This window comes from Periophthalmus magnuspinnatus, chromosome 7 (genome assembly GCF_009829125.3).
Source record: "Periophthalmus magnuspinnatus isolate fPerMag1 chromosome 7, fPerMag1.2.pri, whole genome shotgun sequence".
NCBI classification, from domain to species: domain Eukaryota; kingdom Metazoa; phylum Chordata; class Actinopteri; order Gobiiformes; family Gobiidae; genus Periophthalmus; species Periophthalmus magnuspinnatus.
In genome coordinates, this window is record NC_047132.1 from 18,939,501 (window position 1) to 18,966,131 (window position 26,631).

The window sequence follows — 26,631 nt, forward strand, 5'->3', positions numbered from 1 at the left end:
TATACTAGAAACAGGTCTAGGCCAATAAAAAAAAAAAAAACAACAACAAAAAAAAACAAACAAACAACATAGGCTATATTAAAAATACAGTAATATTGTCTCTTGTATTGCATTTTGTAATATCTATCTAATTTCAGTGTAATATTACATGCCTTTGTCTTTGTTCATATTGTGTTTTTTCATATTGTGCACTGTTTAATTATATTTGTGGAATAATAAACAAATTAATTGGCCGTGGCATTTTGATCTTTTGCCATAATGGTTAAACGAATGCTCAAATAAAATAATACCAGTAGGCTTAATATTAATAAGCCACGATTGATTGTCATAGTTCACATGTGGTCGTCATATGGCTTAATAAATAAATGATAACGTGTCACCTGCCCTATCCAGCGATGGCGTGATGTAGCTCCAGTCCAGTTAGGTGTGTGGGTGCAGCAGAGCGGCGTGGAGCTGCTGGTGCATCGAGCGTGCGTGTGCGTGCCTGAGTGGACGTGAGCGTGCGTGAGCTGACAGCCTTTCTCTGACACAGGCAGCGTGCAGCAGCAGACATGGTGCTCGATCTAGACTTATTTAGGACCGATAAAGGAGGCGACCCCGAAATTGTTCGGGAAACTCAGAGGAAACGATTCAAAGACGTCACGTTAGTTGATAAACTAGTGGCAGCAGACAAAGAATGGAGGAAATGTGAGTGTTTTTAACACTAGCCGGTTTCTTCCAGCTAGCTAATGCTAACGCTTTAGCTATTGATGCTAGTGTTAGCGGCGTGTGTAGCCTTAGATCATTCAATGTTTCTGTATCATTTTCTCAACAAAAAGGAGTATTCAGCGTTTGACTTGTTGGCGTATTTTACATTATTTGTTGGTATAATGATTGCAGTGTATAAACTAACTATTGTTGTCCATTGAGAAGAACCGTTTGACAGCTGGCATCGATATTGTTAGAATTGTTTTGCCTACTTGATGATTTCCAACTTCACTAACTACATCTTACTTTAATTTACTGACTTCAACATGGACAATGGTCAGTCAGTGTAATCATTTCCAATACATATCGATTAAATATGTTATTGACAGTTACCATTGTTGGCGTATTAATATTATACTATTAGAACCTTTCATTAGACAGTTTTGAAAATGAAACACCACACCCACCAACCTTAACCCCCGATTTGTCTTAAAATCTCAACAGCATGCGTATAAACTGGTTAGTCCAAAAAAGTGTCCTCTTGGTCTTAGTTTCATTAGAGATGCTTTGCTGTTTGTGTTTAGCCGGTTAGCCTAGCCAGCAAGTTTGATGAGAAATCTGATGCAATCCCAGCCAAACCAGCCCTCGCCCTGCGGTGGTGCTGCTGTTATCCTACCTTCTGCTAAACCATTCTGCCCCAATGATACAAAAACGAAATGAGTAAAAAAAAAAGAAAAGAAGAAGATTAAAAAACTACAAAAATGGCTTTTATTAAATATAAATATTGTCATGTTTAAGTCTTATTTTTACATGAGCCATGTATTTGGGAACCTAACTGTAATGTACAATTTAATTTATAGGTCGATTTACTGCAGACAACCTCAACAAAGCCAAGAACCTATGCAGCAAGAGCATTGGCGAGAAAATGAAGGTAAAAGTCTCACATCATATTTTTTTGTGTACTACAGTATTTCAACATTCCACTTTGTTGTCTACAGAAAAAAGAGCCTGTTGGAGATGACGACTCTTTACCTGACGAGGCTCAGAACGTGGAGTCTCTCACAGCTGAAGTCTTATCGGTATGACTACTCCACTGCTCCAAGTCTTCCATCCAAATAGTGACATTTGACTAACACATTCAATTATAGAATTATTATTATTATTATTATTATTATTATTCCTTTGTTTTCTTTTTTGACAGGGTCTAACAGTTACTCAGATTAAAAAGGTGCGTGTGCTGGTGGATGAGGCTGTAGAGACAACTGACAAAGACCGGGCCCGACTGGAGGCAGAGCGCTTTGAGTATCTGAGGGAGATCGGGAATCTTCTGCATCCATCAGTACCAGTCAGCAACGATGAGGTGGGGGTCAAGGATAAGGGTTTGCACTCCCAATTTTGTTTAATTAAAATAATGTTTAATTTAATTGGGGCGTGCTTGTTGTTGAAACTGTATAATACTGATACAAAGTTGAATTCTGATATTGTGGTATTCAATGTAACATGGCTTATAATGCATGCAGCATTCTATTAAATTGTAAGTTTGTTACACATTTGTACAGTACATTGATAGACTGCAATAAGTGGTAGCATAAAATAAGTAGTAACATAAAAATGTGGCACAATATTATATTTGCATAAACAGTCAAGTGGTACATATCCCCATGTGAAGAAGTAAATATTTATTTAAACTAAAATATTTTATACTACTATTACTACTTAGAACAATTGAGCATTTCCTTATAATACCATTCTAGTATTGTATTAATCATATCATTGTAATGTGGTAAATCATTCAATAAAGTGATTGATTATGAGAATTGTAAGAAACATCACAAACAGCAATCTCAAGTCATTTACACATGTGTGAGCCATCCTGCATTATTAATCTCCATCTCCAAATCTCAAAATGCTGTTCCAGATTGTGATGTCACGAAGCGATAGTTATCAAGTTAAAAGCTGCTTGCTTTACTTCAGTAGAGATTGGCAATGCCAGTGAAAGTGTATGCAGTTTAAAATCACACTGGAGCACTCCATGTAACATTACATGACGTTGCAATTTGAGTGTTTTCTGTTTAAAAGAAGAACTCGGCCTATATATGCAAGGTGTGTGTTTAACATGTGTGAATGAAACAAAACAATACTAGGCCAGAAAACTAGTCTAATAAAGGCCCTTTTAATTAATCTTTAAAAACTAAAATGACCTATTTCACAGGATGTAGACAATAAAGTGGAGCGCACATGGGGCGACACTACTGTCCAGAAGAAGTACTCCCATGTGGACCTGGTGGTGATGGTGGATGGCTTTGAAGGGGAAAAAGGAGCCGTGGTGGCAGGAAGCCGAGGATACTTCCTCAAGGTAACTTCTGGTCATGTGACGCACACTTGCAAGCACCAACAGGCCTGCATTCTTTTGCTGTTGCTCCTGTATATAATTTATTACATTTAGTAATTGGCAGCTGCTCATGTAAGTCACAACCATTGACTTGTTTTTGTTTGTGTTGGCGTCTGTTATGTTCAGGGCCCATTGGTATTCCTAGAGCAAGCGCTGATCAACTACGCCCTAAGGATCCTGTATCAGAAGAACTACACAATGCTGTACACTCCTTTCTTTATGAGGAAGGAGGTGATGCAGGAGGTGGCCCAGCTCAGCCAGTTTGATGAGGAGCTTTATAAGGTACCTACAATAGTTCTCATGACCAGCAAGATGTATGTAGACCTTCGATATGAAACCCCAAAAACAAACAGCAGAGAGTTGATTGGGTGTGTACTGGCCAAATCATTAACTAGGTTTCAGTGTAATACTTTAATTAGGTGTATTATATCCACCAAATAATGACTAATGTTGGAAATCAGGACTGTAATAGTCTACTGTCCCACCATGTGCCAAGAAATAATTGAATTGCTTCTAGGACCATTGCCATACCAGTGTTTTCTCTGGAAGTTAGGTTGTTGCACACAGTTTGTTTTATGTCTTGAACTGGGAGTGATACAGTCGTAAGTACCTGTTTCTTGTTATTCCCCAGTAAAAATGGGCCTTAAAGGGCGCCTTACACATGAACAAATAAATTTAGACTCGTTTTTGTTTCTAGACAGCACATATTCAGGGTCCTCTATTGGAAAACTGGATGAATTTATGGCTGTCTTACATGGATGGACTATTTCAAATCTGGTATTCAAGTCTGGTATTACCCATTACTATCACTTATCTTGTAAATGTCTTATTTTACAATTCTTAAAGAAGTAATGGCCATATGAGCATATAGGGGCTTGGTAGTTCAAAGTGTTTTCTATGGAGAGACATGGCAACAAGCATAACAATAACAGTTTTGTGTTGTAACCTTCACTCAACCACCAATAGAAACTTTGTTAAACGAGTGATTTATGCTAGAGAAATATAAACTTTGTGTTGGCAGTGAATGCTACAGTTGCATCAAACAAGTATGAGAGATGGCTCCACTGAATGATTGGCAAAACATCAGCACATTCCCTTCTTTATAGGTTCCATTCTTTATAGGTCACTGACCACGTTATAGTGATAAGATAAATTGTCGGCAAATAAAGCTATAGTTGTTAGCTTTGCTGTTGGTCAATGTTTTATACAGTAGACTAGTTAAAATTTCTAACCTGCATCTAACTTGTAAATTGTGCTCCTTTGTTAATCATGTCTTATGCTATTCATTTGAAAATGAAAGAGAAATGCATGGCTGAACCTATACTGCCCCCAATTGGTGTCAGCTGAAAATGCAGGCAGCTCATTTTGTATTAAATGTGTCCAAGCAGGATCCATTTTCTTTGCATTTCCATTTTTCCCTCATAGAGATGTTCACTTTTATCCCTCAGGTGATCGGGAAAGGTAGTGAACGCTCAGATGATGGCTCCATTGATGAGAAGTACCTGATTGCCACCTCAGAGCAGCCCATCGCAGCCTTCCTCCGAGACGAGTGGCTCAAACCTGAGGACCTGCCCATACGCTTTGCTGGTTTCTCCACCTGCTTTCGACAGGAGGTGGGCTCTCACGGCCGGGACACGCGTGGCATCTTCAGGGTGCACCAATTTGAGAAGGTACGATGCAGACGGATGCAAGCTAGTTAGTCATTACCATAAATAATTGTGCATATTTAAATCCTACCTTAATGTCTCCGTTCTCCCGAGTTAGATCGAGCAGTTTGTGTATGCCTCTCCTCATGATGGTAAATCCTGGGAGATGTTTGATGAAATGATTGGGACAGCAGAGGAGTTCTATCAGTCTTTAGGAATTCCTTACCGCATTGTGAACATTGTCTCTGGTAGAACCATATCTTCTTGTGTGATAATTGGTAAAGGCTGCTTGACATCTTTTATTAAAATTAAATGCTAAATTCCCCAGGTGCTCTGAACCATGCAGCCAGTAAAAAGTTGGACCTTGAAGCCTGGTTCCCTGGATCAGGAGCTTTCAGAGAGTTGGTCTCCTGTTCAAACTGCACAGATTACCAGGCAAGACGCCTTCGCATCCGCTATGGACAGACCAAGAAGATGATGGACAAGGTGAGTGCAACATGCACAAGAGCAGACTAGAAGCCTTTTCCCCCCAGCTGCATCATTAGCTTATCATTACTACGTACATTAGTCTTCATTACTTAAAGCAGACCTATTATGCAAAATCACCTTTTCAGAGCTTTTAACCAGGTTATAGTTGTTTCCCTTCTCATTTACCCTCTCAAAGTTATTTTTGGAGTGGTTCATGCATTTTTGAACTATCTTTAATCCCCCACTTTCAAGATGCCATATCAATCCCTGTTTTCAGTGCCTCTGGCATATGTCCTCTACTCTGTACTTACTTTGTGCTTCAATTTTCTTAATCGATGATATGCGTAGGATTCAGCAGCATTATATAGTCATTTTGGTGTAGATGAAACAAAAAATCAGCCACTTGCTGTGACGTGCAGCTATCCATAAGATTGGCCGACAGCTACACTGCTCATTGTCAGCTCCTATTGGGCACAGCAGTTTTCTAATGCGGAAGTCAGTGGACTTGTTTCTTTTGTTATGTCGTTTTAGAGTGTTGGGATTTGAAATTGAATTAACTTTGTAACCCCAATTTGTTCAGGTTTCCCGTGTTCCTATTTTCTAAAAAATAAAAACAATAAATATTTTTTCATGCGTTATTTTTCAGACTGAGTTTGTGCACATGTTGAATGCCACCATGTGTGCCACCACTCGTGTGATTTGTGCTATCCTGGAGAACTATCAAACTGATGAAGGAATTATTATTCCAGAGGTGCTCAGGGACTTCATGCCTCCTGGTAAGTCTCCCTACAAGAGTGACCTATACATTTTGTGAAGGCAAAACTAAACATGACAATTACCACTTTAACATGTTGTTTCTTTTAGGTCTAACTGAAATAATCAAGTTTGTTAAACCTGCTCCTATTGACCAAGAAATGAACAAGAAAGCTAAGAAGCAGCAAGATGGAGGAGGCAAGAAGAAGAAACAGGGAGGAGGAGAGCTGCCCAATGCTATGGAGAGTATGTCTGTTAACGACTCATAGGTCTGCACATAAAGGGACCCTCCAGCTGAAAGCATCCACATGGACTGAACCGGGCCTCAAATGTATAATCATCTGTGAGGCTGTACATCTCCACATTCAACATGCACATATAAAGGGATCTATCTTCATCTACTTGTCTGCCATTAATTCACAACACTGAGCCCAAAAAAGATGTATGCTGTCCCAGTTTACCATTATGATACAGTGTCAGTTTTCACTATTCGCTGATTGTTTTGGTGCATTCTGTTATGCTTTTCTCTTCTGGGATTGTCACAGCAAGTCATCTGTAATGGGACTATTTGGATCAGTTTTTATTGACTGGTCATGAATTGTCTGTTCTAGGCTTTAAATACATATTTTTCTTTATATGTTTCTAATATGTTTAAGGTTTGACATTGATAGTGTCTGTATGCACATGAAGTACATCAAATTGATCAGGCTATATAAATATTAAATCAGATTAAAAAGTTGAGTAGTTGGTGTTCATTTTAAAGGTTTTAGATGACTAGCTGTTTCTTGTAGACCGGAACCCCCAAAATGACCATACAAATGACTTGTGAAACGCAATGTGGAATGCAAATGGAAATATTTGTGCCAGTATTTCATCCTTACCTGAAGAAGTTGTTAAATTCAGCTAAAACTGGTAATTTGAATAGTTTGTGGAATTTGACCTAATTTCACTTAATGTATTGTAGCATTCTGGTGTAAGGAAACCCACACCAAAACATGACCAAAACAGCAGCAGTCTTAACTCACTGGAGCCTGTCTCCAAAAACAGGCCAGTAACTGATGTATAGAACCTTCACATCTTGTTGGCATAGAACAAAGTGTCATACAAAAGCAGTTACCCGATACATTAACAACACGTAAACTGTTACAAGAACAACAAAAGGCGTCAACTCTGTACTAAACACAAAATATCAGATCATTACAGTATTAAAGACTAAATGCAGTGCCATAATGAGTAAGTTATATCCTGAACGACCGCCTTCTCATGAACCCATTTTGGGAACCACTGATAAATAGAAGCATTAACACAAGATGGATAGAGGCAAATATGAGCTACCAAACATAAGAATTGCCATTTTGAGTAGAAATTCTTTAAATTTAGTTATGAAATTATTAATATAAATAGAGAGGCTAGTATAGCACTACAAACAAAGCCGCATTATGTTCACTCTTGTTGTTGTGATGAAATCCGCTCTATATATAATAGAAACTTCTGATAAGTAGCAATAAGGAAGACCTGCCATGTGAATGATTGACTAGTCAACAATACAAACCTTTACAACAGCAACACTTAATCTACAGCTTGGACAGAAGCTTATGTTGGAGTACTGTATTCATTTAGGATTATTTTTTACTACAGCATTAAGGCAGTTTTGGGCCTTTGTGTATTTTCTTCATTAACTGAAGAGTTTAGTCTGGGCTGGAAAATGAGTGACATTTCGGAAGACGACCACGAGATCACGTTTAGAGTCAAGGTATGTGTAGTGCATGACTAAAAACATTAGACTACACTGATTTACTAGATTTCCTGTACATTTCCTATAGTTCCTTGGTCGTGTGGAGGTGCTACGGTCTGAAGGACTACAGATCCTGGACGAGGCAGCACTAAGTCTCAAGGTCAGCTATTATGGTATTTGAAAGTAACTCTTATAAAAGAATTCCTCTTTAATGTGCAAAACAATCAGCTGGCCTCCATCATTGTAAAAAAACAAAACACACCCCAATAGCCAATAGATCTTCTAAGTGAGGACACTGTAGGGTGAAAAACTTATGAAGTTTTTTTGTGCAATTTTTATTTGATCATAAGAGTAAACGTGTTTATTTTGTTACTCCACAGACAGCTGATTCAACTTCTACAGAGAAAGCAGCAAAGAACAGTAAAGTTCACCTGTTCCTGTCTCTGAGTGGGATTGACATCCTGGAAAACAAAACCAAGGTGAGGACCTAACATACTATTCTAATTAATTGTTGATTATAAATACTATTACAGCACAGATTCAAAACATCCTTGTCTGCCTCCTTTAGTTCCTTTTATACTCGTGCCCTCTGTCCACTGTGTCGTTCTGCGCTGTGCTGACATCTTCACCCAAAGTCTTTGGGTTTGTGGCCAAGCACCCAGCCGTAGACACGTACCACTGCTATCTCTTTCAGAGCAAGAAGTTTGTGAGTACTGATATTTCAACTATTTATCACTTATTGAAATGGATTATATGTAATAGGTGTAAAAATGACTCAGGGCGATAAAAGTAAATAGTAAAAAGACGGTTTGAAAATCACTAACAAATTGTCTGACTCATAAAAACACAATCAGCCCCACCTATCAAAGCGTCAAGAACACACCTTACTTAAACAGTTGTATTCTGTGACACTTTCACAATCCCAGAGGCCAATCGTTACTAAAACTGTCACAAAAAGATTAAAGATAAAACACTGATATTCCAGCTCTGATTGATTCAAGCAGTCTTAGAGATGGGGAAATTAACATAACTGGGATATAGAGTTAGTAATCGAAATCGCATTGACTATAGTTACTGTGTCGTTGGGCAAGACACTTCACCCATCTTGCCTAAGAATGAATGTGGGTTTTCAGTAAGCGATCTATGGTGGCAGATTGGCAGCCACATTTCTGTGAGTCAGCCCCAGGGCAGTTGTGACTACAGGAGTATTTTACCCCAAGTGCGGACTGTTTTGGGTATCTTTAAAAGAACTTGATAAATCTAAGGCATTTTTATTAGTATTAAGCATTTCTTTATAGTGTAAACCTGATGTTACAATCTGTTTCGGTTGTACTAACTGTTTTAACCATTTTTCATCTTGTTTTTCAGTCTCATGTGTTGGTGTCTGTGATTGGAGATGCATTCAGGGCCTCACAGAAGGAGAGCAGAGTTCAGGGCGGGAAGGACCTGATCGTGGAGGCTCTCAGACACAAAGTACACACGTGTACACACTTATAACTTTTAGTGTACAGCCTTGTTATTTACAGATTAAATAAGATAGAGTTTTTTAATCTAATTTGTAAAGAACTTGATTTTGAGTGCAGTTTTACCATTGCATGCTTCTTTTAGGCTTTTATTTGGTGTTCAAGGTTTGCAAAAAAAAAACCCATGACTTTTTAAAGGGAAGACACTACAGGCAAAACTTTTTTTATTCAAATTTTAATTTTTTTGGTCATTTTGGTCTCTTAGCACACAAGCTTTCATGTGAAAACAACAAAATTGTCCACTCTGCACAGAAAGATGTTTTACTGTTTAATTCAATCAACTCGCAGCCATAGAGTTATAAGGGACATTGCAATTTTAAGGCCGTTTTCTCAAAATGCATTTTCTCACCATAAGGACATAAGGCTCACCCCTTAAAATAGCACATACATACACCAACTGTTAACTTCAATCTTAACTACAGTGTGGCAAATAATTATTTGAACACCCTGTGATTTTGCAAGTTCTCCCACTTAGAAATCATGGAGGCGTCTGACATTTTCATCTTAGGTGCATGTCCACTGTGAGAGACATAATCTAAAAAAACATCTGGATATCACATTACATGATTTTTAAAATAATGTATTTGTATGTTACTGCTGCAAATAAGTATTTGAACACCTGTCTATCAGCTAGAAATCTGACTCTCAAAGACCTGTTAGTCCACCTTTAAAAAGTCCACCTCCCCTCCACTGTTGGAGCAATTATTAGAAAATGGTAGAAGCTAAACATGACTGTCAATCTCCCTCAGACTGGGGCTCCATGCAAGATCTCACCTCGTGTGGTCTCAATGATTCTAAGAAAGGTGAGAAATCAACCCAGAACTACACGGGAGGAGCTGGTCAATGACCTGAAAAGAGCTGGGACCACCAAGGTTACTGTTAGTAATACACTAAGACGTCATGGTTTAAAATCATGCGTGGCACAGAAGGTTTCCCTGCTTAAACCAGCACATGTCCAGGTCCGTCTTAAGTTTGCCGATGACCATTTGGATGATCCAGAGGAGTCATGGGAGAAAGTCATGCGGTCAGATGAGACCAAAATAGAACTTTTTCCACTCGCCGTGTTAGGAGGAAGAAGAATGATGAGTACCATCCAAAGAACACCATCCCTACTGTGAAGCATGGGGGTGGAAACGTGATGCTTTTTTTCTGCACATGGGACAGGACAACTGCACTGTATTAAGGAGAGGATGACCAAGGCCATGTATTGCGAGATTTTGGGGAACAACCCCCTTCCCCCGGTTAGAGCATTAAAGATGGGTCGTGGCTGGGTCTTCCAACATGACAATGACCCAAAGCTCACAGCCAGGACAAGCAAGGAGTGGCTCTGTAAGAAGCATATCAAGGTTCTGGAGTGGCCTAGCCAGTCTCCAGACCTAAACCCAATAGAAAATCTTTGGAGGGACCTCAAACTCCGTGTTTCTCAGTGACAGCCCAGAATCCTGACTGATCTAAATAAGATCTGTGTGGAGGAGTGGGTCAAAATCCCTCCTGCAGTGTGTGCAAACCTGGTGAAAAACTACAGGAAACGTTTGACCTCTGCAACTGCAAACAAAGGCTACTGCACCAAATATTAACATTGATTTTCTCAGGTGTTCAAATACTTATTTGCAGCAGTAACATACAAATAAATTATTTTTAAAATCATACAATGCGATTTCCAGATTTTTTTAGATTATGTCTCTCACAGTGGACATGAACCTAAATTGAAAATTTCAGACCCCGCCATGATTTCTAAGTGAGAGAACTTGCAAAATCACAGGGTGTTCAAATATTTATTTGCCTTCTTTTTGTATGAAAACATTACATGACAAACTTATAATACATTGTTTCTGTGAGTAAACAACAGAAGAAGTTTCAAATTGATATCACCTGTAGTGTCTCACCACTCAACTGTCTCCACGAAGTTGTTATTGCTTTGCCTGTAACTGTCAACAGTATGGCAATTAGCAGATTCATCTTGCATCGATTCGAATACAGTTGTTTTTGCAGCTTAAAAATCCAAACATCCATTCTTGCATTGAGCAGTTTCACCTCACCACAGATCTGAGCTGGTGCATTTACATCCATGGAAAGTTTAAAGCTATATTGTGGACCATACCAAGTAAAGCAATAACATCTAGGAGAGAACAAGCAAGTGGCAGAACCTCCACTAAAAGTTATATAGCACACCTTTAAAACAAACAAATAATGTTCTCTTGTTTCCTTTCCCTCAGAATAAAATACTGCAGAGAGAGAACACTGAGCTGAAGAGGAAGCTGGCGGCACAAACTGACACCTCTCAGTCTTTCTAAATTGATGACATTCGCCATGAAACAAAATAAACACTGTTTTTCATTGATGGCTCTGTGTCACCTTTATGAATGACCGTAATTATATATTTATGAGTCCGCATAAAATTGGCATACGATCACAGAAACCGCATAGTAATAAAAAGGAGTATGATTTCTTATCCACCAAAAGGGGAACTAGGCCTACTGTGTAAACTGCGCTGTAAAAATAAATGGCCACTACTGGAATCTACACAGTAGTCAAACTTCCGAGCTGTCCTTGAAGGCATCAGTGCATTTTGGCTGATGACGTCACGGTTCATCTCAGCAGGGACAGCAGTGATGGGCGCGCTCATGTCTGAAGTAAACTTTTCAGCATTTTTAATTTTCAGTACCGCTGTCAAAGCTTATAGAGGGTTTAACTTAGCTTTAATTGCCACTGCCGATAATTATAATCATTAAGTTAGTGTTCCGCTGTATGTAGTCTATACTTCCGCTACGTAAACACTTCTAACTCCGCACGTTTTATCTCAACTTGAGCTTTTCCGTTTTTCTGTCTATTTTGTCTTTGAAACTTCCTCTGATCGTATGACAAACTTTACCACTCACAGACGTGTTGATTCCGCTTCATGGGGATCAGGATGTCCCGCAGAGGCAGCCGCCAGTCCCTGCTCCCGGAAAAGAGCCACGACACACGGCGGGGAGAAGAGTCACTGCCCGACACCGACTCTCTGGACGGGGTGGACCGCAGGGAGGACATAGCCCAGTTCCCATACGTGGAGTTCACCGGGAGGGACAGTATTACCTGTCCCACCTGCCAGGGCACGGGTCGCATCCCCTCAGGTCAGTTCAATGGAAATACCAACAGTCAATAATTTTAGAACAGATTGTGACAAATGAAAAAGCTTAATTGAAGTGTGTCCAACCTATTTTCCCTGAAACTAAACTGATAAACTTGGGCATATGTAGAATGAAGGAACATTGCCTTTATTCACAAGACCACACTGGCTTCCAAAATCATGCATTTTGATAACCTTCATACATCAATACGGCTTAAATCAGTGTTCATCTATAAAAAAAAAAAAGTACTACTGATAATGTTAATGTAGATAAACAACTAAAAGATATTATTTGGGATTTGTTTTTTTCTATTCACTAAATTGCTGTGCAATTAGTTTGCTGTTGCACTTCTGTAAAGACAGGGCAAAATCCAAATGTCTAATTATTATTTCATTTTCTCCACAGAGCAAGTGAATGAACTTGTGGCTCTGATTCCATACAGTGACCAACGGCTACGTCCCCAAAGAACGTGAGTAAAAATCTCAGTTACATAGAAAGCTGATAGACTCTAATTAAGTATGTGAAATATAATTTTTTTGTTTTATGCAGTAAGCTGTACGTGGTGCTGTCCGTGGTGCTGTGCCTCCTCACCTCCGGTCTCGTGGCCTTCTTCCTCTTCCCTCGACCTGTCATTGTAGTGTATGACGGGGTGCACTCTGTAATTATCCACTTTGACGAGACTAATCAGATGGTTCAGATGAAGCTCACTGTGAGTGCTAATTCTGAATTTCCTCTAACTTTACAATGTGTGATTGTTTATTGTACTGTCTAAATGTCATCAAAACATAGTATAAGGTGGTTTATATTAAAACAGGGTGTTCATTTGCCTGGGATCCAAAATACACACTAAGTCTGGTCACCGGTCAATCTCACTGTTTTCAAATGGGCTTGATGGTCAGGTAGATTGACCAATCAGATACATGAATGGTCCATCTGTATCGAAAAAAAATTAAACAGGAGGAAAAAAAATACCATACAGGGCTGATAAACATTTCGGATTTCTCCAGACTCAATGAGAGAAGGACTAAACTCTGTTAATCTGAGGTCAGATAAATTTGATTTTATTTGTAAATCATAGGTGACCAATGAACTCCTTCCTTTCATATGTGTCACTGAAAAAATTATAATTGCACTGATTGCACGTTTAACCATGCTTGAGACACGATGGAGGACGTGGGGACAAGACTGAGATCAATCTGTGTAAAAAAAATACAGAGCAATGTCATTCTGAAGGTGTTCATGGTACACAGGGTTATCTAAATATTGACCTTGGCTGCATTGCCAAATAATTTGTTTTTTTTAATGTTCCATTTTAGTCATATGAGAAAAAGATGCAACAGTTGATAACTATGTTTTACATTGAGATATTTTACAATACGATTTGACACAAGTTAAGTTAAAACAACAATGTATATGCCTTAATTTACAAGTGAATAACAGTCTAAACCAGGAACAAAACAAGGCTAAAATAGGACTTCATGAGGAAAATCCAGTAAAATGGAGAACTGTGTTGTTGCGATATACCAGTACTCTCTTGCATTATTTGATTGCATTAGTCAGTACTGAAATATCTATCTTTTTGCAATATTTTGTTCAGCCCTAAATCACACTATTGAATAATCTATGGTGACCGTGTCTTCTCAACAGAGCTCTCTCAACTTCAGCAACCCCAACTTCTTCTCTGTGCTGGTGCAAAGCCTCAGCTGTCAGGTCCTGTACATGAAGACCGTAGTGGGGTTTACTCAAATGGACAATGTGACCACCATCCAGCCTCTCAGCCAATCTCAGGTACAAGAAAAAAAAAGTTGTTTTTTAAAATTGTTTCCACATTTCCTTATCATTGAGTGCTTAACTAGTTTACTGCGCTCAGGTGAACTATACGGTGAATGTGGAAATTGGCAGGAATTCACCTTATGTCTAGTGAGTCAAATAAAATATATTTTATATTTATTGTGCTTAAGTTATAAATTACATGCAGTGTTATTTTTTGTTTATTTCAGTACATTCTGCACCATGCCAAGTATCAAGGTTCATAACATCGTAATATTCATGCAGTACGTATTGCTTTTTTTCAAATACTACTATACTACTATCACTAACACTACAGACTGACCATATTGCTTTCTGAACATTTGTTGATCTTGTTTTTAAATACATATTTTAAACTGTAGTACTATAATACAGGTTGGTGATTTTAATTAAATGTGTTTGCCTTTATATCAGTAGTTGGTGTAACCTGTTGTATACTTCATGTTTTATGCAAGACTAGTTCTTTTGCCTTTTACAGTATATCTGAGTATGACTTAAAGGGCATCTGGCATTTAAAAAAACTCAGTAGTTGGTAGATACGTGAATGACCCATATTGGTTTCCTTTGCTATGTCTTCAGGACGTCGGTGAAGACCTCATACATGGTGAGGACTTCTCAGAACAACCTGGAGTCTTACCCATATATAGACTGTGGAGCCAATAGCACATTTCCCCACAGGACCAGGCAGCACTGGGACCCCTCCTAAACTCTAAGAAACAAGCATTACTAAATGTAGGGGTGCTTATCTGGAGTTTACCTGCGGTTTGAATGCACAGGTTGTTTTTTTGACAGCTTAGCTTGGGGAGGTTTCTGTAAGGTGCTATTGAGCGGCATTATCATGTTTACACAAATGTTTAAAGAATGTAATGGTGAAGACCTGCTGATATTAGCTTAGCCGCAGTCTATGCTTATCTGTGTTGTTTGGGCTGCTTCTGGCTAGACTAAGCAGCATTGGAGAAGATAATGCGCTTTTCTTTTAATGAGAATAGATGGCATTCAGCTGACAATGAACTAGTCAAGTGCTTGTCTGCCAAAGTCAAGGTTTTCCTGCTGTCACATGACCACAGGATATTAGTCTAATGCTGAGGTTGCATCAGTGAATTATTTGGTACAACTGGGCCACTAAGATTACTCAAAAGGGGAGAACAAATTACTGGAGAATTCTGCTGTTGCATCAGTTTCTAGGATTCCATACAAAACAATAGAGCTTGAGCAAAAAATGTCTGTTACCATGGAAATCCACCATGTTTGTAGCAGTAGAGCAAAATGTCCATTAGCCAAAGCAGTGTTAAAAAGTAAAAAAAACAAAAACAAAACACTGGGTGTGTCACTACTGGTAAATACACACATCATTCTATAGTATCAGAATACTTTTTATACCATGGAAATCCACCATGTTTGTAGCAGTAGAGCAAAATGTCCATTAGCCAAAGCAGTGTTAAAAAGTAAAAAAAAAAAAAAAAAAAAAGCACTGGGTGTGTCACTACTGGTAAATACACACATCATTCTATAGTATTAGAATACTTTTGAATGGCCACTAAAGTCAGTATTTCACATCTTAAAAATCTCCATTGGTTTAACATTAGGCTCACTGAAAATCACGAGTTGTGATGTCACAATCGCACACTGTATACAGTGCCATAATTGTAAGTTGAATGCCAAGTATATGATTGAGTGTTTTTAGAAAATATTATTTCAACTTTGATTTATTGATAATTCTGTGTGCAAATAGTAATTGTTGCTTATCTTAAAATGTTTTCAGGGAGTGACCTTAATTGCTTTTATTAGGAATGATTCTTTAACTTGTGAATATTAACATATATATATATGTATATATGTATATATATATATATATATATATTTAATTTTATTTTGTTTTCATTAAAGGGCTGATAATAAAACTAGAACCACCAGTGTATATGTAATCTTATTTGCAATGACAGACTCTTAAACATGTGGTACCATATTTTTTTTCATTTTAATACATGTCTTCATAGTTGCATACAAAATATCATACTCTTCGAATACTTCCTTTATGACTCGACATATAAACTTCTATAGCTGCATGTGAAATATATTACTAACGTTATTATAATGGCGCAGATACAACTTAATATATTATGGCTGTGATACTAGTCTGTCTAGGGCTCATCCACTAAATGCATAGTCACATATAAGCATAAGTACAAAAATATAGCTGAATATAAGCTTATTAATATCACAATAGTGCTTTGTCTTTGGTAAGTACACACGTTTCTGTTGGGCCTTCAGGTTCTGCTCTAGTAAAGCATGTATGTCTGTCCTCATACACTTGCCTTTTATTTAAATCACCTGTTTATACCCTGCAAATGGACGTAACAAAAGCTTACTTCATCTGTACAGAAATTCCCTCCACACCAATAATGTATGGTCAGATAAAACTGGTTATTCGCAGTCCTTGAACATTTCCAGGATCTAGTTTCAACTTTTGTTGGTAGCCAATATAAAGAGGATTGTCTTTTCTGTTTGGCAGTGTTAGGAATGAGAGAAAAAGAGAGAATATAGAAATTACATCATCAGCTCCAACAAACTCAGATTTCTTACACGTGTTTGGTGCTGTCAGAATCTTTGAGTTTTTGAGACTTGTCTTTAAACAGTGCATTGAACCAACATCATAACAGCTTCCATGAGTAGACTAGGTAGACTGGAAGAACTATAAACAACATGGATTATCTTTTACAGTAACTAAAAGGTATGGTTCACAGTTAATTGTGAATAGTGAATACTTGAACAGTTGAGTACAGCCTGTTTTTAGAGAAGCAGACAGGAACATGGATACTAAGTGAACTCGAGATACTGCAAATCCAGCAAGTAAAAAAGCAAATTTGAACAAAACATCGTTTTACTTTTAATCTGGATAACTGATATATTTTTATGGTACTTTTTCTTCTACCGGTTTGATATAATTAGATTTACTACTGTACATTAGGGTTGTCAAAAGAATCGAATATTAGATACTAATCAATACTAAAACTAGTATTGAAACTAAATACTCAGTTAAACAAGTATTGAAAAAAGTCACATAACTGGATAAAACCTGACCTTTCTTGAACAGTTTCATCTTGAGTTTTTTTCAACGCTAGTGTAAGACCACATGGTATAATCTATTGTCTTAAAAAAGGTTTTAAAATGATAATGCGAGAAAATCGGTATTGAGCCTATTCATTAGTATTGAAATTGAGTAATCGGGGGGAAAAAAAAAATAGCATCGTGACACTACTGTATACCTTTGATAATTTAATCATCTGATTATAATAACCCATAATCTGTTTTTAGTGTTTTATGAGAAAAGGTATAATCACAAATAAATACTTGGGATTGCAATACATATCTGTGGCTCTATTGGTAACCACACACAACCTGAAGCAAGCCTGTATCTTTGCTAGCTTTCTGCTTCTCCAAACTAGGGACAGCTGACAAAAACTGACGTGTCTTTAAATATTATATAATGCACTGCAGTGTGGTTTTTATACATGACATATTGACCTTCTGATTGTGCTCTTCTGTAGCACACATTTTACATTTTACTGACATACGATGCTGCATGTCTGTCTGTTTGGTTCTATCTCCTCTGAGCGAGCATGACTTTGTTGATGAAGTTGACGATGGCGGTAGCGGGCTGCTCCGGGTCCAGCTCTGCGAACAGGTGGCACACGTTTTCCCCTTGGCTTCCCGGCTTACGGGCAACAAATCCAAAAACTCTGTGGAGGAAGTGTAGATAACAAAAGTATACATTTAGTCCCACACTGTCTGTATCTGACAGTCTGGGGATAAATATAGCTGCAGAGGAGTTATGTAATAAGTCTAATATCCTCCTAGAGACACAGAAGTGAACTTTTGTCCTCTATAGTGAACATGTTGTACTTGCTCATATCTCTAATTGCAAGGATACACATCTGGTCTATCTTAATCGCCATTATCCAACTCATTATCTTTAATACTAAAATATGAACATCATATTTAATCTATGTACAAACACGCCTAAAGATACATTGCACTTTCTCCAACAAAGACCAGACTTCCCTTATCACATGGTGCTTAACTTGTCTAGAATAGAGTCTTCTCTTCAGAGCAAACTGCAACAATCCACCAATTTCCAATGTTGGTCCTGTACTTTGGACAAGAGGTTTGATTGCAGCCTCCTGTCACTCCCTGGACTTCACCCCCTTTTCATGCTGAACTGTCTTGTCAAATAAAGCCTACATGCCTTAAAAAGAACCTTGTTTCCCCACATTCAAGTACTCTGAGAGTTTGATATTATTCCATGTCTCAAGAGGATATAGACATTACTATCTTCTATTTTGTCCAAAGCCATGCACAGACTCATACTGTTCTATAGCCCATGTCTATTCTTCAAATTAAGTCACTAAACTGGGAGCACTTACTTAACAGTAGTGTTGTCGGAGTTAGTCCACCTACAGCCAGAGAGAGAACAGACAGGCTCAGACACGTGCAGCAGCAGCCAACATGCTTCAGAACAGAACTCACTCACTATAAACAATCATATCATATATTCACAACATTCAGACATGCTGACAGCAGCTGATGCACTAGGGGTGCATTCACTGGGCCGGGGTTAGTCATGGCTCTGTCTCTTTTGTACCCACATACCGTCTGTCTTTGGGGTCAAGGCTGCTGAATGTCACACTGTTGACTGGGTAATGTCGTCGAAAGAACACTCTACAGCAGAAACAATAGAAGCAAAAGAAGTTATGACTTATCCTGGACTTTTGATTATACAGTAAATATGATTTGGATGGAGCATTAGCTGATGCATAGAGATGAGTTGTGAGGTAGGGATGTTTTGGTCTCATACCGCCTCTGGCTGTCGGTGAGAGTGATGCCTTGGGATGTCACTTTGAACTGGACCACTGTGGCAGGGGGTCGGGGAGCTCGACTCAGAGTGGAGTCAGTTGCCTTGGCGATGGCCTGGGGGCCAGTAAGAGATTCGGTCTCCACCGAGTTCAGGTATAGCACATTACAGGCTGAAGAGAAACATCATTTTAACTTAGCATATTTTTGCGTGTTTTAACACAGTTCTTGATACCTCTAAGTCTCATTAGCTAAAAATGTATTTTATATGCAGGTCTTCTTCAGTTCTTACCGGCTCCCTGTTTGAGCAGGTCGGCTGCAGTGCTGATGTTAGCCACTGGGGGCGCCTCCTGTAACTCTCCAGTGAGTTCTGACAACACAGAGTAAAAAGCTTTAAATTTAAGGCTTAAACTATATAAATATGATGAAATTACGATATCCAAAACAAATTAGTAGTTATCATTAATAATACTATAATAGCAGAACAGGGCCTTTCAAAGTCACTATTTGTTGTTCTATTGATCTTGTTATTATTTTCAAAGTGTCATATACAGACCCTTCTCTGGGATCTGGAGAGCGCAGGGCAGAGAGATGGGAGTGATGACGTGCTGGTACACCAATGCAGAAAGACTCCCTGAAACATGTACACATGAGTAGGTGTACATATTACATTGTTCACATTTCTATTTTAATTGTGTATTTATTTAGTCCACATGCTTAAAGAATATAAAAGAATATTTAAGAATATAAAAATAATTTGTCTAAAATTACAATTAACAAATGAACCACAAGAGGTCCACAAAGGCCCAAAAATTTGAAACTGAAAAGAAATGAAAATCTATAAATGTGGTTTACCAAAATATGGTTCATTCTGACAGCCTTTAATCTTGACTCCTCGTGGCCCGGTCTCTATGAGAAAGTGCCTGACCAACTGCTCCAGGGGGTCACCCACTGCACACATTCAAGATTTCAAAATCATTTCAGAAGTCATCAAAGATATATACAAAGTACACTCCGTAACTTTACTGTGCAAGTGAGTAAAAGTATAAGGCTTAACAGTATGTGCACCTTTGCTGCTGTGGTTGTTGATATTGGCTGGAGGTGTGGCCACCTTCAGGGCCAGTCCGTATGCGCCCTGGAAAGAGTTACTGTCCCGGATCAGGAAGGTTCCAGGCTCTTTCTCCTTCAAAGCTGCAATTGCTGCAAGAGTCGAAAGTTACTATTTAGATGCAGGTCTTTTCTATTTCCTTAAAGAAAACATGCTTTTTCCTGGTACTTGGTATTGAACTATAACATAAGTAGATCACAATTTGGTTTGTTCAATGTAAACTGTAACATTGATAAACAGAACAATTCTAATAATAGAAGTGAAACCACGATTTTGTGTTCAAAACTGCTGAACTAAAAATCTGAACTCTCAAAAAATAACCAAAATGTCTTTAAAAGAGTCTTTAAAAGAAAATTACACCTAAAAAGAGGAATGTGAACAGATTATGGGCAGATGAAAACAGATTTTCTTCAATTGAGCCCCAAATGCAGGACAATACAGGATTACTCAAACATTCATGAATTAAACAAAATTCAACTTTGAGTAAGCTAATGATGAGGGATATATAACAAGGATCAAAGCTCATTAAATTTGATTTTGCATAATATGTCTCCTTTAAGTTTTACAGATACTATTTATCAGAATCTACAATGAGTTCATGCAGAATGATACCTTGTTCTCTGGAGATTCCCGGCTTGTACCAAAACCGTGAACTGTCCTGAACGAACTTCACACTGACCCTGGTGCTGTTCTCCATCTCTGCAGATCCTTCATTTTGTCCTGTAGGTGGCGCTATTTCCCCTACAGTGGGCGAAAAAGTCACATGGTGCTGGCTCCCAACTGACTGCCTGGGACCACCACCCACTCCACCATCGCTCAGGGGACTGGTTTGGGCTGGAGTGTGCCTCTTCTCGGGCAGAGGAGGCTGAGGGTGGGGCAGGGGTATGGAGATGGTGGAGTAGTTGGAATGGTGCTGTTGTTGACTGTGGTTGGGGTAGTATGGTCGTCGGTCTAAAGTACCAGGATGATGGTGATGGGGAGGGGACCCGTGGTTTGGGTGGTGGTGGGGCTCAGAGAGCATGAGTTTTCGACCTAACGTGGCAAAACCAGGGACAGGACTTTCAGAAATAGGGGAGCCCTCCATACTATTGGAATGGTTAGATATGGGAGAATTGGGAGTAGTGGGTTTTTGGGAATCTAGGATTGAAGAAGAGCTGTTCACTCCATTCACGAATCTAGTATGATTTTGGCTTTGAGGCTGAGTTTGCACAGCGGCCTCAGTTGGTGGGGAAGGGGTTATATCTGGGGCAGGGGAAGCATGGACCGGAGAGGGTGGGCTGTTTGGTGGGTTCAATTCTGTGATTTGGCTTTCTGTGTGTGTGGACACAGCTGGTGTAGTACAGTCTTTAATTTGCTCTGTAAAGGAGGGGCTGGTGCTGTTCTCCTGGCTATGTGAAGGTTCTGTGCTGTTTCCCTGATTAAGCGGAGGTTCCGCTGGAGTGTTGTCCCCGCTGTGAGGCTCATCGTGGGGGCTAGAGCTCTCACAATCACTGCCAATGATGTCTGTGGTCCGAATCTCATACTCTCTACTGCTGGGACTGAGAAAAATAAAGTGATTTTTACTATGAAGATCCACTGGGTATAAAAAGGCCACTTCCAATCTAATATTTACCTCTCTTGGTTGCGTAGTGGACTGCTGGTGTGGACAGGTGTAGAAGGCCCTGACATGTCGGATGGAGTAGAGCAGGCAGGATGGGCATCTCTGTGAACCCTTTTAAAGGAGCCATGAGAAAGATGTTCCCTCCAGCCCACACTCTCACTGGAACTACGCAAGCCATCTGCAAAGTACAAAGTGTTTAGAAGAATTGATGGACAGTGGGAGTGATATAATATAGAATGTATTACATAACCCATATCAAAGATATACAGAACTTTTAAATCAATCAATGTGATGTATCTGGAGAACAGCAAATACCAATTTTGACTATTTGATTGTTATTGGAAGCCTTGTCCCAGGATGTCACATTCTGTATTCTGTGTCCCGGCTCTTGGCAAAAACAAAGGGCTTTTAACCTTTACATGCAGATAGTGATCTGATCTAAAAGGTCCCATTGTTAAAAATTCAGCCTGTTTAGCGTGACTCACCAGTGTGTGACTCAGATGGGTATGTCTGGTGCTGGGACTCAGGGCAGTGATGTGTCCCATTACCATGGTGATTACAATGTCCTGTTACAGAGGAGGAAGGGGGAAGCGGGGATGTGGATTCAGACTGGTACCCGGAGGCGTACCCCCTGCTTTCTGATGGGGAGGGCTGGTAGGGTGAGCACAGGCACACCTGGCGGGGTGTCTGGTACCCACTGCTACTGCTGCTGTACTTCATGTCCAGGTGGGAGTGTGCGTGAGAGCGGGACGCCTCAGGGTAAGCAGGGTGACCGGACGGCAGCGGGTCAAATGAAAACGCAGGTAGATCATGGGACTGTGGGCCATAAGAGGCTACGGTGGCCCTCCTATGCCAGTACTCTGCTTCTCTATCTCGCTCCCATTCTGTGTCTCTGTCCCAGTGAAAAGACATGTCCCGTGCTCGCCGTGGGTCTCTGTCCCAGCGGAGATCGGACCCTCTCTGAATATCAGCCTCCCTTGTCCTCCTAAGCCCCACCTCTCTCTGTTGCAGCTCCGCCTCCCTGTCCCAGTGAAAACTATCTCCACGTTCCATCCTCATTGTGTGGTATGAATCCTCTCTCCTCACTGCACAATCCCGACACGGACAGTTAGCATGTGATGGGCCATCCATGAGTATCAAATCATGGTACGTTGGACTGATTTTGGAATGGTGTGGGTGGCTGTGTGGCGAAGGGGCGTGGTGGTAGGGTGAGTATTGGTCGTCTGGACAACAGGGACGGTGATGTGAATAGTTATGGTGATGAGGGGCCAGATCTGGAGCAGGGCAGCACATGTGACGAGATGTTTCAGAACACGATCTGTGTTTGTAATGCTGCCCAGTCTGCCTGTCCCAGACCAGGTCAGGAGGTGGTAAGGACTGGTGTGTGTGGGGGGAGTAGTGCTGATATAGATCCATGTAGGAAGGAGAGCTAGCTGAGGGGGTGGCTCCAAGATGGCCATTGGTCCCAGGTGCTCGGTCCAGACAGTATCCGTTTGGCATGAGCAGGGTACGGTCACAGCCCGGTTCGGCACAGCGCTGCGAGCGGTACCCATCCCGACAAGAACAAGAGCGACTCAACAGAGTGCCATTCCTCTCTGAGGGGGGTAAAGAGTCTCCATCGTCCAAAATGGCTGTCTCACGCTCGCCATCTCGCCCCTCGATCCCTCCCAACAGCCTCTCCAGCTCCTCCTGTTCCTGACGGGTGGGGGGTGGAGGAGAGTGGGGCACGGGGTCTTCTTGGTGCAGGCAAGACTGATTCAAATGGCTGGAGTGTGCGGAGAGGCCAGAGTCAGAGCTGTGGGAGATGAGATGACTGGTTCGTTCGTCAATAATACCCGCCCCTGGACTGCTGCCATTGGTTGAGATGAGAGATCCAGACTCCGCCCCTTTTCGCTTCTTAATCTGGGCATACAGGCTGCCGTCAAGAGGACCTCTGGTGTGGGCAATATCTGGGAAAAAAATAATGTACGTTTAAGCTATTTATATTACTAAGCAAATAAACTGAATGTGCAGGAGTCAGTTTTTACCCTCCAAACTGTCCTGGTAGCGTTCATTGAAGTTCTCATAAGAATCCCACCTGACCACAGGGTCTCCAGTGTTGTAGTCCACTGTCACTGCTGGGTCGTTCTTATGGTACTCACGGCCTGCTCAAAATAGATTATAATTAACAACACAGAGGTGAAAAAAAATGAAACGGGGTCTTGTAACGGTCAAGATAACCCGGAGGGCAAGACCGAACCGGTAATGATCTTTCCGCAGGTTCACCTACGGAAACTGCTGGTTGTGTTTTTAAACTGTATGTAGTTTGAGTCAATATAAATATAAAGTACAAGTGAAATCACCTTTGGTCTTTTCTGGTCCAGAGGAGAAGACAAACTCCACTGTGGCGTCAGATGGAAAACGCTCATCTGTTCACACAATAATTTAACATTTTTAAATCATTTGGACATTAGCTTTCCTCAAAGACTCCCATGTAAGATGATCTGGTACACTTTCTATGTAAAACACTACATACAGTAAAATGTAGATTTAAAGGTGACCACCCTGTGTTTAAGTTACATCCCCGACAAAGACATCACATGTAGTTTCTATTACAATATTTCAAACAAACTCTAATGTCTTCCACAGATGTTTGGAGAAGGTCTGATCTGTGCATTACTCGCTGCACACAACTGTATTTGCCATCCAGCTGGCAATGGTGGTTTGCAGAAAGTGAAACCAACAAGGAAATGAGGTAATGAACACATCTATTACAGTGTTAAACTTGAGACCATCACTGGAGAGTCTCTTTGGGACAGTTGTATTATAAATACAGTATAAGTCTTTTTCTCTATGCTAACCCCCGGAGGGCACTCATTATGTCCAAGGAGTGCAGATTTAGCTGCAGCAGAGGGAGATTTAATTTGTCCAGAGAGCCAGGGGACACACTGTTATGAAGGCAGCCTCCTCTCATTACATTTCAGTACATATCATCAAGCAGCCATTGTCATTATCACAATTAAATGTTTAAGTGGCACTATAAATCATAGCAATGTCATTTACGATCCACTGTAAAAGAAAAAGACTAGATGCACTCAAAATATAAACCAATTCTCAAGCTACAATAAGAACTCATTAAGAATCAAATCACATTTCAAAGCAAGGTTTAAAGTAATATTTCTGCCTTTTTGTGGTTAGACAGTTTTATAGTGCATTTACTTAGTATCTGATACAAAGACACTCAAGCACATTTTTTTTGCAAATTTTTGTTGAAAAAAAAACAAACTTATCAAATAACTAAGTCCAAGCAAAAAATATTCTAACTCCAAAACTTACCCGTACAAGCCTCATCCAACTCCCCTTTGCCGAACCACAGCTGTGACCCGTGAATGGTGCATGTGTGGAACTGCAGCCTGAAAACTGTGTCTCTGTCCGGAGTGTGTGCTCTGCGGTGGTAGCACTTCACCTACAGGGGGCAGCAAAGGAGAACAACAACACATATTAAAAACCATTTATCTCAAATAAAATTATCCAAATAATATTTGTCTAGTATTTGAAATGATGAATTCAGTAAATGTCCTTGGATTATGCAATCATTATCCATTATCCATCCATCTGATGTGAACTGACCAAGATGTCTCCCTTCAGTAACAAAGCTGGCTCCACAGTCACACACAGCCTCCTGCCGCCAGTGCCGTGAAGGTTACTGCACAGACAAGAACGAACAAGATCAGATAAGCTTATGGAATGATAGGATGTATTACAGGAACACACTGACATACTCTTGATTGCAATTTCTAGTGATTTCTGATATCAAATGGTTAAATATAAGGATGACTTTATCAAACTGAATACTCTCTAGTGGATAAAGCTTTCATTGTATCATGCTTCTCCGCCCATTACTCCTTGTAAATTAGACTTTGTCATAGCCAAAAAACCCACAGCCTCTGGGACATCCATCTTTAGAGGGAGGACTTACTAAATGCCTGAAGTGTAGACCAACTGCATTGACTGGTAGATCTTCAGGAACGGGAAGTAACCTGGAGAGAAACATGGACAGACATTGAGGGCATGTGGAGGAATGCGCTGACTGCCCCCGATCAGCAGATTAAAGATAAACAGAGCGATTGTGTTGGCAAAGGCACTGGGTCAGCTGTGAGACGAGGAGGGAAACATAGAGTCTTATACATATTTATCAGCCAAAAGAAAGGCGCATATTGTTTGCATAGCAATTTTGGACCGACCTCCTTCTCCCTGGAAGTTGGGCAAAGAGGGGATGAGGACTTGGTGGAGGAAGAGAGGGCTGCTGTTCATCTTAATGGCTCCAGACAAAAGACCTCCAAAATAATATATGTATCTGATGAAACAAACCATAGCATTAGTAAATAGAAAGCTAATGATTAGTTTTCTATAGTTTCAGTTTTGTATGTTGTTTGTGGAGGTTGGATAATATCAACTAAACATAACTCATGAACTTTGGATAACAGATAAAATATTATCCATTAGTTTGAACTTTCTGTTTATAGGTGCTATTTTGAGTACTTTTCACCATGTGAAAGATATAATATTCAATTTAAAATTGTTTATGTAAATTCCCCACTCAAGATTTTCAGATTTATGAAAAATATAAGCAATTGCATGGTAAAAGGGATTATGTAATATGCATGAGCCAATGCCTGACAGCATACTGTACCTGTTTTGGGACGGCTGTAGTGAGGAGGACACTTTATCTTCACAGAACTTCCTCATGGCCAGAGTAGTGAGTGCCTGGTCTGCCCTGTGAATCAAAACAAACACACACATTTATAAAGCAAGGATAGCCCTTTGTGTATGCCTGTACAGTGCGAGGATATAGCTGCTGTGTGACAGGAGGATAGACCAGGATTCTGGCAAACTCCAGGGAACTCAGCCCATCTAAGTCTAAGCAAAAATCTGTGTTGATAATAGCAACTGGGAACATAATACTTTCA

The 26,631-nt window shown here is 39.9% G+C and overlaps 4 protein-coding genes across 7 annotated transcripts in view; 3 read left to right on the forward strand and 1 right to left on the reverse strand.

Annotated features, from left to right (window-relative positions):
* Positions 1-430: 430 nt before the first annotated feature.
* sars1 (seryl-tRNA synthetase 1) lies at positions 431-6,686 on the forward strand. Its single transcript, XM_033969727.2, has 11 exons — positions 431-687; positions 1,548-1,618; positions 1,686-1,766; positions 1,889-2,047; positions 2,900-3,043; positions 3,206-3,361; positions 4,528-4,749; positions 4,844-4,973; positions 5,054-5,211; positions 5,840-5,969; positions 6,058-6,686. The coding sequence occupies exons 1-11, from the start codon at positions 552-554 to the stop codon at positions 6,213-6,215; spliced, it is 1,545 nt and encodes a 514-aa protein (XP_033825618.1). The 5' UTR covers positions 431-551; the 3' UTR covers positions 6,216-6,686.
* Positions 6,687-7,476: 790 nt separating this feature from the next.
* Positions 7,477-11,541, forward strand: LOC117374152 (PTB domain-containing engulfment adapter protein 1-like). The gene is made up of 6 exons (XM_033970333.2): positions 7,477-7,699; positions 7,770-7,841; positions 8,062-8,160; positions 8,250-8,387; positions 9,050-9,154; positions 11,421-11,541. The coding sequence occupies exons 1-6, from the start codon at positions 7,652-7,654 to the stop codon at positions 11,496-11,498; spliced, it is 540 nt and encodes a 179-aa protein (XP_033826224.1). The 5' UTR covers positions 7,477-7,651; the 3' UTR covers positions 11,499-11,541.
* Positions 11,542-11,626: 85 nt separating this feature from the next.
* tmem106c (transmembrane protein 106C) lies at positions 11,627-15,781 on the forward strand. Its single transcript, XM_033970332.2, has 8 exons — positions 11,627-11,837; positions 12,086-12,317; positions 12,720-12,783; positions 12,864-13,023; positions 13,962-14,102; positions 14,185-14,234; positions 14,315-14,368; positions 14,703-15,781. The coding sequence occupies exons 2-8, from the start codon at positions 12,104-12,106 to the stop codon at positions 14,827-14,829; spliced, it is 810 nt and encodes a 269-aa protein (XP_033826223.1). The 5' UTR covers positions 11,627-11,837; positions 12,086-12,103; the 3' UTR covers positions 14,830-15,781.
* Positions 15,782-16,049: 268 nt separating this feature from the next.
* tns2a (tensin 2a) overlaps positions 16,050-26,631 on the reverse strand; it is a 48,704-nt gene continuing 38,122 nt past the window's right edge. For 3 of the 4 annotated variants that reach the window (XM_033970331.2, XM_055222937.1, XM_055222936.1), the window contains exons 11-28: positions 26,355-26,438; positions 25,906-26,018; positions 25,641-25,701; positions 25,292-25,367; positions 24,998-25,127; positions 24,025-24,090; positions 23,710-23,826; positions 22,168-23,631; positions 21,695-21,860; positions 20,695-21,620; positions 20,043-20,174; positions 19,830-19,925; positions 19,531-19,608; positions 19,267-19,344; positions 18,979-19,147; positions 18,774-18,842; positions 18,548-18,577; positions 16,050-17,863 (exon numbers count right to left, since the gene is read on the reverse strand). In XM_033970331.2, coding sequence (XP_033826222.1) covers positions 17,725-17,863; positions 18,548-18,577; positions 18,774-18,842; positions 18,979-19,147; positions 19,267-19,344; positions 19,531-19,608; positions 19,830-19,925; positions 20,043-20,174; positions 20,695-21,620; positions 21,695-21,860; positions 22,168-23,631; positions 23,710-23,826; positions 24,025-24,090; positions 24,998-25,127; positions 25,292-25,367; positions 25,641-25,701; positions 25,906-26,018; positions 26,355-26,438 — 3,994 coding nt within the window. In that variant the 3' untranslated portion in view covers positions 16,050-17,724. The remainder of the gene's footprint in view (positions 17,864-18,547; positions 18,578-18,773; positions 18,843-18,978; positions 19,148-19,266; positions 19,345-19,530; positions 19,609-19,829; positions 19,926-20,042; positions 20,175-20,694; positions 21,621-21,694; positions 21,861-22,167; positions 23,632-23,709; positions 23,827-24,024; positions 24,091-24,997; positions 25,128-25,291; positions 25,368-25,640; positions 25,702-25,905; positions 26,019-26,354; positions 26,439-26,631) is intronic. The other variant, XM_055222935.1, reaches the window with a different exon arrangement.

What these genes read in the sequence shown, in the direction of transcription:
- tmem106c (XM_033970332.2), top strand. Translation starts at nt 12,104, where the DNA reads ATGGGGATCAGGATGTCCCGCAGAGGCAGCCGCCAGTCCCTGCTCCCG. An exon ending in CGGCTACGTCCCCAAAGAAC is followed by an intron (nt 12,784 to 12,863) that starts GTGAGTAAAAAT and finishes TGTTTTATGCAG; the next exon opens with TAAGCTGTACGTGGTGCTGT. An exon ending in TGGTTCAGATGAAGCTCACT is followed by an intron (nt 13,024 to 13,961) that starts GTGAGTGCTAAT and finishes TCTTCTCAACAG; the next exon opens with AGCTCTCTCAACTTCAGCAA.
- sars1 (XM_033969727.2), top strand. Translation starts at nt 552, where the DNA reads ATGGTGCTCGATCTAGACTTATTTAGGACCGATAAAGGAGGCGACCCC. An exon ending in CATTGTGAACATTGTCTCTG is followed by an intron (nt 4,974 to 5,053) that starts GTAGAACCATAT and finishes TAAATTCCCCAG; the next exon opens with GTGCTCTGAACCATGCAGCC. An exon ending in CCAAGAAGATGATGGACAAG is followed by an intron (nt 5,212 to 5,839) that starts GTGAGTGCAACA and finishes GTTATTTTTCAG; the next exon opens with ACTGAGTTTGTGCACATGTT.
- LOC117374152 (XM_033970333.2), top strand. Translation starts at nt 7,652, where the DNA reads ATGAGTGACATTTCGGAAGACGACCACGAGATCACGTTTAGAGTCAAG. An exon ending in AGGCAGCACTAAGTCTCAAG is followed by an intron (nt 7,842 to 8,061) that starts GTCAGCTATTAT and finishes GTTACTCCACAG; the next exon opens with ACAGCTGATTCAACTTCTAC. An exon ending in TCCTGGAAAACAAAACCAAG is followed by an intron (nt 8,161 to 8,249) that starts GTGAGGACCTAA and finishes TGCCTCCTTTAG; the next exon opens with TTCCTTTTATACTCGTGCCC.